At 48.7% G+C, this 13504-nt stretch overlaps 1 protein-coding gene across 1 annotated transcript; it reads right to left on the bottom strand.

Moving 5' to 3' along the window:
* Positions 1-2946: 2946 nt before the first annotated feature.
* On the bottom strand, positions 2947-13263 carry PTTG1IP (PTTG1 interacting protein). The gene is made up of 7 exons (XM_026077394.1): positions 13248-13263; positions 11209-11261; positions 9907-10015; positions 6755-6857; positions 6573-6638; positions 6067-6113; positions 2947-4461 (listed from the first exon to the last, which is right to left on the bottom strand). The coding sequence occupies exons 1-7, from the start codon at positions 13255-13257 to the stop codon at positions 4418-4420; spliced, it is 432 nt and encodes a 143-aa protein (XP_025933179.1). The 5' UTR covers positions 13258-13263; the 3' UTR covers positions 2947-4417.
* Positions 13264-13504: the final 241 nt, after the last annotated feature.

Here is a 13504-nt window from a genome sequence, read left to right as displayed (position 1 = left end):
GTATTTGCACCCCAGCCCGTTTGCACTGCCCCGCCACGAGCGGCAAAGACCTCGCAAACGCGGGCAAACAGGCATCTTGCTGTCACTGCCACAGCAGCGTGGAGCTGCTTCCCCTGGCTTTCCGCTTTCACAGCGGCGTTACAGGGCCTGCAGGTGCCCAAGGTGCCACAGCCACTCACAGATGCATTTTTGGACTGGGTAGGACCAGCTGCATTTCAACCCAAACCCCCAGGTAGGGGGAGGTGCCCGAGTGTGCCCCTGCTCCCTCCAGACCTGCTGCAGAGGAACCAGTGCTGAGCAGAGAGCGAGCAGCTGGAGAGCGAGGGGGTAGCAGGGAAGGAAAGAGGAAAAAGCTTCCCAACCACAGCCCCTTCCCCCTCCTCCCAAGGGGACAGCACTGCTTGTCCAGCAGTGCAGGAGCTTTCCATCTCCCTCGCTTGATTTGTGCCCCATCCCAGCAGTTACTGCCTGGAGAGGGGAATGTGGCACCTGCACTGGTTATATGTGCAAAGAGACCATTTCAAGCCTCTTGAGCAGTTTCTCCTGCCCACAGCCCAGAYGATGCAGGCACAGAGTGGGGAAGTGCCACTCCTGACCACACATGCCCTGTGTGTCACTGCAGAGCTTCACTTTCAGCAGCCAGCCACARCTCACCTGTCCCTCAGTCACCAGACTCATGGAGCTGGAATTTACCTATGGCCCAGATTTTATCTGCATATTTAATTTCTTTCAGGAAGTTGTTTATCCCTTCCAGTACCCACCTCTCCTATTAAATAGGAGAGCAGTCCAGGTAGAGGCAGCCCCCATCTCTTCCAGAGCCACCCTTTGCTTGCTGGCCACAGCTGCCCACTCCAGCATGCTTCAGCACCACCAGCCCCAGACCYGCTCAGCCATGCCCTGCTCTGAAAATCAGCCCAGCACCAGCTTCACCCTGCATATTTCCTTCTGCAGGGCAGTCCTGTAGGCAGCAATCACAGCACTGCGTAGGTATGACTGTCCCTTGGCTCAAAGCCAGGTTCCCCCTTGCACCCTTTTAATCCCTYCCTGTTTTTTCATGCATTCTCCAAGTGCACGTCATCCTTGGCCATGCACGCTGTGCTTAGTGAAGCAAGCTCTCGAGAGTCATCGGCTATGCCACCCGGTGAACTGCCGTCCCCATCCACACAGATGTCTCCCCCAGCCCCAGAGCAGAGGCCTCCATACAGRGACTCATTAATCCTCATAAAGGCTCTTTCCCAGACACCAGGCTCCACTCCCCATAGCCCAAACTTTGCATCTCCTACTTGCAAAGCACCACAATTAGGAGACACTTTCCCAGACAAATRGATCTGATTCTGCTAGTCCCCTCTCCTTTACAGATGCAGACAAGAGCAAGATGGGTATTTTGTCTTCCAGTGGCTTTGGAGCAAAGGAGAAGATGGCTTTAGTTACACTTGGGAGAGCAAATTGACTGAAGCATGCCCTAACTCCTCCATTCCACATCCCCTCCCCACATCCAGCTGACAATTCACATGCTCCTGCCAGGGCGGTTAGTGTGGGCATATTTCCTTCTCCAGACTTGGGCAGGCAGCCCAGAGCAGCACAAGAGCCCAGCTTCACCTCTTCACCTCTTCACCCTCAACCATCTGAGTCAAAGGGGTTGCCAACTTTTCAGTCTCATGTCAGCCATGTGATACGAGCACAAGAACAATCAGAAAAATTAACAGAAGTTCCATCACATGCTATTAGAGAGAGAAAGCCTCCAGGTGAGAGATGCTGGAGCCCAGTATGAGCACAGAGGACAGTGCTTCTGCCCAGCTGCACTCAGACAGGACAGGGATAACCAGTGCTCTCCTGGCAGCATGTCATGCTGTCTGCTTGTAAACACCTGCAATCCTAGAAAGCAGTTATGCTTCATCTGTGCAGGGAAATGGTTCYCATGAAAGGCAGTTCCCTCTGCCCCGGTTAAGCAGATGAGGACAGAGCAGGTAATGCATGGGGAGAGGACTATGCCTAGAGAGGGGAGCCTGGCTGTAAGGATCCTCTAACCCTGCTGTTTTCCAAGGCACCACCATCAGGTGCCAGGAACCATGGTGGAGGGGGCAGCATCAGTTGAAGTGCTCAGGTAGCCCGAAGGGCTCCACTTTACTGCAGATCAACAGGGATTATACYGGTCCCAGTCTTCAGGGATCTTACCTGCCTCCCCCCCCACCCAGCAGAAACTGCTTGGCTTGGCAGAAAGGGACACAGCCCATCGCAGCCTGGGAGAGGTAAAGGCAGGAGGTGCAAACCTTGCGCTCACCACCCACAGCGTTAACACAGCTATACAGTCCAGCACCAGCTGCCTCCATACATTGCTCATTATGAAACAGAACAAAGCACCAGTTGGGCCCTCCATATGTTCAGTCAGCTGGGGGACCAAAGCCCATCCAGGTCAGCATACCCAATTAAACACAAGTGACAATCATGATCTTCACTGTTTTCACTTGCCCTTGCCAGACTCAATGCTTAGTTTTCCATGAGCATGAGACAGGTTGTACAAGGAGTTCTCAAATCAAGTGCAGGGTGTGTGTGKGGGGGGCTCTTAAAGCATCATTTCCCACACATACACAATTGGATACACTTTGTCACCTCCTCCCACCTCAGCTCTTGGAGCATTTATGGCTCTTAAGCTCTCCCAGGCTTGACCAAGAGAGGCTGAGCAAGCAGGAGCCTTGCAGCCTCCACCAAGGGCAAGACTGGGAGAACTGCCTGTATCACCCCCAGGACATGGCAGCTGTCAGCCATGGCACCCACTGCCTCATACCCAGTCAGTCCAATGGACTAGGACAGAAGACAAGGAGAAAGCACCCATAAGAGCTTGGCAACCCCAACTCTACTCTTTGCAGCCCTCCTTCTGGTGCTGCACTCTGAAGCCGAGTTCGTAGTAACAAGAACCCAGATTACATACCAAGTTTCATTCAGCATTGGCCAAGTCATTCATTTATTGTTTCTGTCATCTGAAGCTGAGTATCTTTTGGCAGCAGATACAAAGACAGACAAGATTAAAAGTTACCTGCAAGYCTTACATCTCTGTCCAGTCCTGGACAAAGCAAGTCAGATTCTTGCACCTACTGAAGAGCTCTACACAGTCACAGCACAGGAACAGCAGCAAGGTTTCACGGATGGTTTAGTTTTTAAAAGTCCAGAGTTCAGCTCAAACTGTTTTCTACAAGACCAGAGGGCTGCAAGTTCAGCAATTCAAATCAAGCATTTTAGGCAAGTCTCAGGAGAGAGGGGAGGATCTTAACATTTTCCCATGTTACTCCTGTCAGCAGTGTTATGAGACACTCCAAGCTCCCTCAGAAAGACTAACTCATTTCATAGAGAGCAGCTCATCTACCCTCACCCAACTTTTCCACAACACTCCTAATAACTATACATCTTGGTGAACTGACTTCTAGTCTCAGGCCCAGAGAACCAAGTTCAAGAAAGAGTGCAGTAGCAAGTCTATCAGCCAGCCTAGCAGGGCAAGACTGCCATAGCCAGGGCAGTGTAACATAGTGAAGACTCCCAYTGAATAGTTATCAACAGCGTCTGCCAAGCTATACTTCATRTGAAGCAGAATTAAATTCTTTCAGACTTGAGTAGTAAACAAATCAATTTAATACATAGCCAACATATTACAATTGCATCTGAATCCTACGGTATTGCTATCAGCCTTGGCTGTCAGAAGCCCAGGAGAAGATCTGGAAAGGCACACAGAGGTAGAAGAGTTGTAGAGTTCCCCCAGATTAGCTCCAAGTGAGAATGTGCAAGCAGGACCTTCTCACGAAGGCCCAAGATAATCAGAAGTTTGTGCTTTTTGAAAGGAATGCTAGTGTACATAGATAAGCACAGGCACTTGGAGTAACAGCTAAGGCTGTTCTGACCAACCCATCAAGTAACCCTTGCTAGCTTTTGCCTATGCTAGGAGGGGAAAAAAGAGGGAGACAGAAAAAGTCTCACTCAGTGTGAAAGATATTCAGTGAGGAAGAAGCAAAGAAGATGCACAAGGTTGCTTCTGCCCTTGGCAGGGGATAAAGACGGTTATTTGCATTGTTTTGGACTCAATTAGCATCCCAGGGGTGAGTGAGAAGAAATATTCATGTGTTTAGTTCTCCAATATTGCCACCAAGTTTTCCTGCACAAATCTTCAGAAGGTGCTCCAGACACTGCAATGGAAAAGAGGGCACGGCTAGTTTTTTCAGTTTGATCTTGCTACTACAGCAAAGCACTGGAGCGAATTGAGTATCCAGAGTGGGGATAACTGTCACCAAGCATTTGGCCCATCTTTTATGGCAAGTGAAGCAGGAAGTGGCACCACAGTGATTTGCTTTTGGTAGGTGAAATCCAGAGTCCTTGTGGCTCTGTGCAGGAGGGCACGGAGCATCTGTGCTGGGCAGATCAGGAGATGCTGTTAATTCTCAAATTTAGCATAAGGGTTCTCTTCCTTAAACAGGCCTAGAAGAGAAGAGAGATTCATTCAGACATCCAGGAGCTTACTAGGTATTCCAGTCTCATCAGCAGAGAGTCTAGTACTTGATAACAATTCTGTTATTCATGCTTCATCTAACCTCCTGTCTTTTGAGGCTGCATGTACTGGTGTCCTTCTAAAAGCCAAAACCTGTTCTTATTTGAGCTGTGCATGCAGTCAGCTGCATCCAACACAGCCCATACTTTACTCTCTTCCTCTGCACAGGAGAGATCCATTAAGTTCTGCCTGACAGCAAATTCCTTTCACAGCAGTCCATGTAAAGCAGCACTACTGTTCTTTTAAAGCATCCCTTCTGCATGCTCTACCTGTTGGACTGGACATGGAAGCGAAAGCCCCAAACCCATCACAAATCAAATTAAAGCCATTCCAAGAAGTGATTCCCTGCTCACACATTCTCAGAGTGGGAGAGAGCAGAGCAAGGAACACAAGTCTGACTTGAGCCATAGTAACAAGCCTCTGTCACCAAGCCACTCTGCTGACTGCTTTCCCAGCCCCAACACCTTTGAGGAAGAACAGCCAGAAGGGGAGAGATTTCTGGGATGCAAATTCTGTGGACAGGCTGCAGCAAGACAAAGCCTTGGCATGGCAAGGCAGTACTGCAGCATGGCTCTTCCATTTTCAAGAGTAGGCTCAAGAGTAGGAGAGGACTTCAAGGAGAAGTCCTCCTTAGGGCACAGCTTTGCCTGCTCTGCCTCCCACCACAGAAGCCAGCCTAGCCAGAGGCCCCTCTGAATTCTTCTACCCAACCTGGCTCTGCAGCAGGCAGCAGTTACAGACGGAGATAAGGTTTACAGCTTTTCCTCTGCAGACCCCCACAGTCAGAGACCACCACATTCACTGCGCACAAGTCAGACTACTCTGCACTCAGTCACACACACAGCACACTGGGAGTGTGCTTGGCAGCTCTCTAGTAAACAGACCCAGATGGCCAGGCAGTAGAGACACCGCCATCTGCTCTGGAGTGATGCCTGAAGGATAGTCCAATCCCATAAGTCTACACACTCCCCCAAAACTCAGGGTGGACTAAACTACCTTCACAGGAATTCTCTGCTTGCAGAGACTTCCTCTCCAAGCTCAGAAGGCCAGGTACTTGCCTAACCCTGCTGTGTGTTAGAGTTGTAGGACACCACAAGCTCTGATCTACCCCCTACCCCATACTGTTTGCTCCCTGACTGCTTGGTGAACACAGGGCTGCAGAAAGGCCATTCTTGAAGGACAGCAGCTTATGGCTAGTGCTACATGTATCAGCTTCTGCTTTTCCCCTCCTGCACACCCACCAGTTTCTCTCATTCAGTGTTTTGRAAGGACACAGGTTCCATGGAGCATTAAACAGTCCCTCTTTCCTGCCCCRCAAAGCAAGCAGTACTTGTGTCAGATCACAAGCCATAACCAGAGCATCTCTAGACTTGCTCCCAGAGGACACCAGAGCAACTCAGCAAGATGTGGGAGACGAAGTTGTTTTCCCTGCTGGCCAAGCATCCCAGGTAGCTGTAACCATAGCAAGGAATACAAAATTACTGAGGTTGCTAGGTCTAAAGCTTAGTTTGAATTGCTAGCATAAGCCACTGTACCATATTTTCTTCGTATTTCATCATGTCTTGATTTCATCTCTGCTCTCCTGGAAAAAAMCAAAAACAAAATCATTAACACATCATTGGTGATTGTTAAGACAAAACCAAGCAACAGCAACTACCTCTCCCTGCTTCCTCCCAAATGAGTAAGCTCCAGGTTAACAGGTGTGCTTGGCATCAGGACCCACACAGTTCTTGGCCTCCTTGCAGGCCACCTCCCTGCCTCCAAAAGGTACAGGAGAGCCAGMACACCTGAGCAGCCTCAGGGAATTTTCATTGGATATGCACAGTTGTAATGCTGTATCCACAAATCATAGCAGAAGGATTTTGCTCATGAGGCTTACACTCATGCTGAGGCTGAATTAGCCACTTACTGTACATGTCAGGCCAAACATCCCTTCTTGACATGGCATTTGAAACAGCACAGACAGGAGTCAAGCTGTTCTGCAGCTTGATGCAGTGTTGGATTCGCTAACACAGGAATAGCTGCTCCAGCAGAACCTCACCTCTCCTCTTGCCGCACCCTCCTCTTCTCTCGCTCTCTAGCGGCTCTCTCATCATCCTTGTCTGGCCTGACAGACAGAACAGCACAGCCTGTTAGGTGCATTTGACACTCAGTTTCTGCAACAGTATGTGGTTGCATCTTAGCTACTCTTTGGGAAAGAGAGGGAGCGGCTTTAATACTTGCTTTTTGCTCTTCTTCCTACAACAGCAGCAGCAGCAGACACCCAACATAATAAGGATCATTCCTCCCACCACAGACATCGCAATGATCAGGGCTTCGAAGTTCACTACAGGATTCAACAAAAAACAGCACACAAACATATGGCTGTCTGGAAGTTAAAACATTTACAACCACACAGCTACTGCCAACAGCAGCTTCAGTTACCGGACTCAGGACATGCATTAGAAGAGTCTGGGCCTCCTGTAGAAAGCAAAATGGAAATTGTATCTACAGTTACACTAGGTGTTGGCACTGGCGTGTATGCATCAATCCACTGTATATAGCTGCTAACCATAGCACTCAGTTACCAGCTATGAAGACAATGGCAAGAACAAATGCCCTCAGGTCAAACTATTCCTGTGAAAAGTTACAAGCGAAGGATTGCTGCAGTTTGCGCTTCCTGACTTTGGTTACTGCTACATTCCAGGTCACAGCAGATGTGAATTCCCAAGCCTGTGCCAAGCTGGAGGACAGAGTGCTTGAGCAGCTGTGAGGAAGGAGCAAAGATATCTTAATCACTAATCCGAAGGGCTAGTAACTCATCAAAAACCCCCCTGGGGATTTCAGTACTGAGCTATAGCTTGCACTGGACTTACTGTCCATATGGACCAGCCTCAAAAGTCACCTTAGACAAGGCAATCAGTGAGTTAGAGGCACTTACGGATTTCAGAGTCCCTGGGCTAGTGACAAAGTGAGGCAGGATTTGTTGGGTTTTATCGGTTTGGGTCCAGCAGTGCTGTGATTGCAGGACCAGCTCTGATTTGGCATCCACATGGCTGCTCCACATGCTGCACAGCACCAGTTCTACCCTGGGGTACTCAGGAGGGCTGGTCAGTCATGCAGAGCATTAAACCCATGGGGAACCCAGGTGTTAGCTGGGACACAGCAGCAAATAAGTGGTTTCAAGTCCTGGGCCCAGGGAATCAGTAGTTCTACTCAATTCTTGCAGTAACAGTAGTAGAGACTACAGCTGGAATAGACATTATCTAGATGCTACCCTGAAATCCTTTCCAGTGAAGGACAGGTTTCTTCCAAGCATGATTCAGACTGTTCAGAGAAGTCCTGCCTCTGGAAATAATTGCTTAAGGAGCCCCTGCACCTGCAGTAGCCAAGTTTCAGAACTCCTAGTACATCCTGAATCTGTTAAAAGCACTGCTCAGCACCTTTCCTTCTCTGTGCAGCTCAGACAGCGAGCACAGCAGAAAATCTTGAGCACCATACTGCATATCTGTAACAGGGCCTTCTGTAACAGGAAGATGCCTGCCTGTCCCCTCACCTTCGAGGCTCAGCAATAGCAGGCTTATCGGGGTGCTCTGCTCTGAGCTGACTCCGCCACTGAAGTTGCTTTTGAAACCTCCAGCACCTGCCCACAAGGGAGAGCACCACTGGCAACAATGGAGTTATCTGGCTCTCAGCAACCTAGTTCCAGATATCCACTGCAGACAGCTGCTGTGGCCTAGCAGGCCACCAGGGACCAGCAAAATCAGAAGTCTGAAAGCCACCAGCTTGCAAACACTCAAGCCTGTCCCCTCAGGTGCACAGGCCCTGTAAGCCAGTCAATAGGCTGTTGTTGTCATGCACAGGTTCTCTAGCAGTCACTCAGGAGCACATGGAGGGTCTGCAGGCCAGTGCACTAGATACTGGCTTTTCAAAGCTGTATTTGAGAAAGATTGTCAAAGCTTCACACCCCTCATACAGTGTCATTATCTGGCTAGCTACACTGCAACAGATCTATGGAGTCTTTCAGGAGAGAGCTCAAAATCCAAGTGTTAGGAATCAGTGTTGGGCAAGACAAAACAGTAAATAGGCTCTTCATCTTAAAAGGGAAGTTTTCCAACAGCACAGCTCTGTACTGGTGCTTCTGAAACATCTGGCTTCCCAGAGTGAGCCTGGGGTTCAGCTCATCCCCTCCCCATGGGCAGAGGTTTGTGACTGAGCACTGTGCACCCCTCCACCTGATAAAGACTTCGGAATTCACACACCATAAACGCACTCATTTAAGAGCTAATCACCCACCAAGTAATCTCCTCTAAAGCTAGTTTTGCAAGTTAAAGAATGTGTCCTTCTACAATGAAGTCTTTTGTGAATCTACTCAAATACAAACTAGTATTTCAAGGTCTTACAAAAGCTTCAGGAAAACATACAGTATTGCTCAAAGAGGAGATTTGGCCTCCATGAGAAAGGGGAGCAATTTGTGCTCTGCTGCAGGTGGAGAAGACAGCCCAGTCTCAGAACAACATATAGTTGTGACCACAGTTCAACTCCAATCGAGGGTAGCGAGACAGTGGAGAGAAACAGAGAGCCACCTCTTGCCTCCTAACTCACCCTCCTACTCCACCCTCTAAAGCTGGGCCTTGTCCAAGTATGAGCATGCACTAATTCTAGTCTAAACAAGACACTATTTTCTCCAGAATAACACCAAGGAACAGAGCAACCAAGCAGGAAACAGCACAGCCAATATTCAGCTATCAGCCAGAAAAATCACCTCAAGATAACTTGGCTCCAAATAGCTACTTCTACCAGTTTATACAGTGTTAGTTTTGGAAGAGGAGAATTTGCATGCCCAGCACTAGAATAAAACCCACAAAGGACTCTAGAGAAGTCATCTCACTAGTACCTCAGATAGCTTCAGTGAATTTTAAGAAACTGCCTGGGAAAGTAGCCATACAGCTAAAGTCAAAAAGACAAAAGCAGTGCAAGGAATGATGAGAGTTGCAGCTGTTGCAGGGAAGTCGGTTACTGGTATGCACAATTTGAGCATTGGAAAGGGTTGCATGGGCAGCTGCCAGCTGTCTGCAGCAGGCCTCAGTTCTTGTGGCTAGCACCTAGTAACATTTGGAAGCTTTCATCACATTAAAGCATGAGGAACCTATTTAGAGTAACTAAAGCCACATGGGTCATTCTTTCCAGAAGACAGGGTATTGTTCACACTTAGTTTTCTCACCCACACTTCAGGAAGCTTGCAGAATCCCAATCTACTTAAGCAAGTCATTACTATAACACAAGCAAGGCAAGCAGGCAGGGGAAATCTCCCATTAACACCAGCGCAAGCAGCAAGCCGTACTGTTTAGCAACAGCCACTAAAGCCAGACATTCCTTAAGTGAGATCCACTTACCCCAGCAGACTCCCCAGCGTGCCGAGCGTAGCTCACAGAGGTCAGTCGGGGGAAGGATTCTTCGAACAGGGTACTCCATGCACTTCTGACTGCTGACACACCACAGGCACTGAGACACAAGACAGAGTCGTGCATTACTGCTGTGCAGCAATACTGCTAGTTAGCTTTGCCCTGCTTCGTTAGCTATGGCAACAAAGCCACTGCAGCCCAAGTCCTGGAGTTACCTAGCAGCAAAGTGAAAAGCTATGTAACCCCTACCGACTGAACAGAACTGTTATGCCAGGTTTGCCTACACCAGAAGAGAGAGGCAAGGGGAACGCAGACTTCTGCRGCAAGTAAGGATTTGAGAACGCTTCTCCTGGCTTGCAGGAAGGCAGTAATCACTAGATCCTTGGTATTTATTTTGGGCAGCATTTCTGGGACAGGAACAAAGCCTTTAAGACAAGCCATTTGAAACAGAACTGCTGAATAGAAGGCATTTGTGTGGGCCCTCACTAGTCTTTCCCAGTGAGATCAAACGCAGCAGCCTACACAGTCTGCTTCATCCCCTCCTGGTGGCTACAACCCCTAGAGCCAGAGTTTAGTTGAGTTTGACCAAACTGGCTCTAGCTAAGCCAGCTATGAGATCTGACTCAAGTTTGTCTGCCAATATAAAAGGAAGAAGTGATTCACAGGACACCAATATGCATCCTACATCCATTCAGTACAGTATTCAGACTGGTGGAGAGGCAGCTTGACCAGCCAGTCCTACCCCCCAGCTAGTTCACTGTGTGCATCCCCATGACAGTGGGGTTTCTTAAAGCATCTAGCTGGCTGTATACTAAGTGAGGAAATCAAGAAAAAAGCCAACTGTTTCACAGGAAGATTTGAGTGGGAATCCAATCCCCTGCTAGATGCAAGGCTACATTCAGAGCTGGATCAAAGTCACTCAATTATTAGCACGCATTTTCAATGCYAGAACATTGTGCCCTGTGGTTAAGTCTCCCTGCACTCCTAAGACTCATCTGACCACAAGAAGTGTCCCAAATGCTTGATGAGGAGCTTAGCAATTCAATTACTTGAGTCAAGAAGCATACAGCAAGAGCTGAGCAAAGTTTCTAGAAGCCTATTTATTCCTAGAGCACTGAGGTGTTTGCCCTCTCACTGCCATGGGTGGGTGGTATTTGTAGCTTGTTCAAGACAGCTACAGAAGGGAGCACCCACCAGCTCCAGGAGAGGAAACTGCTCCTTTAACAGCCCTGAAAAAGCACACMCTGGGTTTTCAGGCATTTGGGAGGCTAGAGTTTTACTTCTGCTACTTACGGTGACATTTTTCAGACACTCTTCACAGCTCCTGTTTGTATACTGGTGACAAGCTGCAAAAAGAAACAGAGACACCTCAGTACTTTTAAAAGCATCTTGGTGCTTTAAAAATGCAGTGTTCCTCAGGGTCTGCTCCTGCTTGCCCCTTGCTTTGCAAGGAGTCAGAAGCACTCCTGAAGGCTGTTATTCCCATGATACCAGCTGTAATGGAGTTTAACACTGCTGTAAAAGCTGTCAGCACTTCCAGGTTCAATATGCGTTCAGTGTCACAGTAAGTCACTGTGTGCTGTTCTCTGCCTCAGGGTGCTCAGATTTACAGCCCAAGCCCACAGGAATGTGCCAAGGGCAGGCAGGCTGGCCCCTGGGCTCTGCTGCCTGCAGGGCTCTTTACCCCAAGTCAGATGCAGGCATCAGAGATGATTACATTTTTGGACCCCTCATGCTGCTCCCTTCTTCCTTGAGCCCTGCAGTAGGATTTGCTGTGGGGTGGAGCAGAGCCTTCAGAGTCACCTCCCTTATGCACATACAGCTTTTCCCCTGTAAAAGGGCAGACTGACTTGTCCCGAACCACTCCTTACGAAGACAACCTGAACAGCTTTGTTCACTGCTTTCCTCCTCCTCCCTCCAACATTTAAGGAACCAGCTTCTTTTGCCTACCTTAGACGGGTACATGACTACCCCCTCCCCTGCATACACCATCCCTTCTGCCCTACTCAAAACAGCTACCCCAGAAGTGACTGTCACCAACTGATCTGCCCATTTACAACACACAAATCTACCRAGCAGAAAGCACAAAAGTACAGATACAAGATAAAGAACAAAGCTATTCAAGCTGGAGGTTAAGGACTCAAGCCATCAGCATGCAATTACTGAACAGATACYTGGAGAGCAGAGACAAGTAAAGGGTATGGGCAGCCCCTCTTGCTTGCAGGGCTAACAGCATCCAAAAGCCAGCTAAGTGGCAGCAGCCACCATCACCTCTGACCTGCAGCTGCTGCAGATCTACACACCCAATTCACATAACCAAGCTAATATTCAGGGCAATTGCACGCTAACAAAGCAGCGGGCCAAAAGACAGCTCATTTCTAGTGAGCACAGCTTGCAGCAGATTGGTCTCACTGAAGCATTTCACTTACAAACCTGACCAGGTTCCCTGACATGAGGTGTTCTGACAAAGCGCCTGCTGTTCGATCAGCATCTGCGGCAGTGATCCACAGACGTGGGGGGTCAAACACTGCCCCTCAGCCTGCCTCACCCACTGAATAAGCCATCTGGGCTCCAGCAGGTTTGAAAAGGAAAGTCAAGGTTTACCTGCTACAATGAGATTTCCAAGGGAGACCTACAGACAAATCAATGCAAGTCATCTGCTGTGGCCACACTGCAACAAAGCCCTGAGCTGTGAACTCCTTTGCCTGGGTCTTCCCTAAAAAAAGAGAGCATCTGCTGTGGCAAGCATGCTATGGGACAGCTGGGGGGACACAGTTGGGGTCAGCCCAGAGGGACCCTGCTGGGACAAGGAGAAGCAATGGGACAGGCTATGTAAGCACACGTCACCGGATGAGATCAATTCACACAAACTGCAAATAAGGAAGTCGCTACAAGGAAAAGCAGAAGCAAAAAAAAGTACAACAGGAGATGACACATGACAACTAGCTATATCCAGGCAGGAACGTGCATTCTCCCAAGCTGCATACAAGAAGAGAAGTGTTACACAATTCAGCCGCCTTCCTGGGTAGCAGGGTCTGTCTGCAGCTTGCTGCAGTGTTTGGTCTTTGGGAAAGTCTTGCTATGGGTAACTTGCTTGCTTTTTCACTGCTCCTTTCCTGGTGTCAGCAGTYCCAAGGAGTGCTTTGTGCTCTCCCAGACCCTCAGGTAGGGATATTTGCCAGCCCTTGAGGATCAGCCATTTAAACTTCAGACCTGCCAAAAATAACCTAAGCATTAGCCTATTTGACTTTGGTTTTGCTGGGATGTTTTTCCTGTTTTGTGTTAAGCAATTTGCTTGAATACTCAATGATTGGTGGAATAAGGATCACTACCTTGTAGCATCTTAATCAGGAGAAAACTTAGTTCCAGAGGTGCCTGCTCTCCAGAGTGGCTTTCCACACTTGCAAGCAGCAAMGTTGCATTTACTCTTTCCAGCTGAAAGGAAGCCTCAGCTGCGATCCACCATCAACAGTCAGTCACATGCTCTGCACAGCCCTTGAAACAAGTCAGCAATTTATTAACATAGCTCAGATAAGTGTGTTTACTCACCACTAAGAGAGGGCTGAGATTGCACGCTTCCGACCAGATT

This window comes from Apteryx rowi, unplaced genomic scaffold (assembly GCF_003343035.1).
Source record: "Apteryx rowi isolate R43461 unplaced genomic scaffold, aptRow1 scaffold_450, whole genome shotgun sequence".
Lineage (NCBI taxonomy): Eukaryota > Metazoa > Chordata > Aves > Apterygiformes > Apterygidae > Apteryx > Apteryx rowi.
This window is presented reverse-complemented; position numbering and strand designations above follow the sequence as displayed.

Excerpts from the sequence above, each read along its gene's own strand:
- PTTG1IP (XM_026077394.1), bottom strand. Across the intron at positions 6,858-9,906 it reads ACGCTGGGGAGTCTGCTGGG|TGAACTTCGAAGCCCTGATC; the intron begins GTAAGTGGATCT and ends TGAATCCTGTAG. Across the intron at positions 6,639-6,754 it reads TGTAGGAAGAAGAGCAAAAA|GCCAGACAAGGATGATGAGA; the intron begins GCAAGTATTAAA and ends TCTGTCTGTCAG.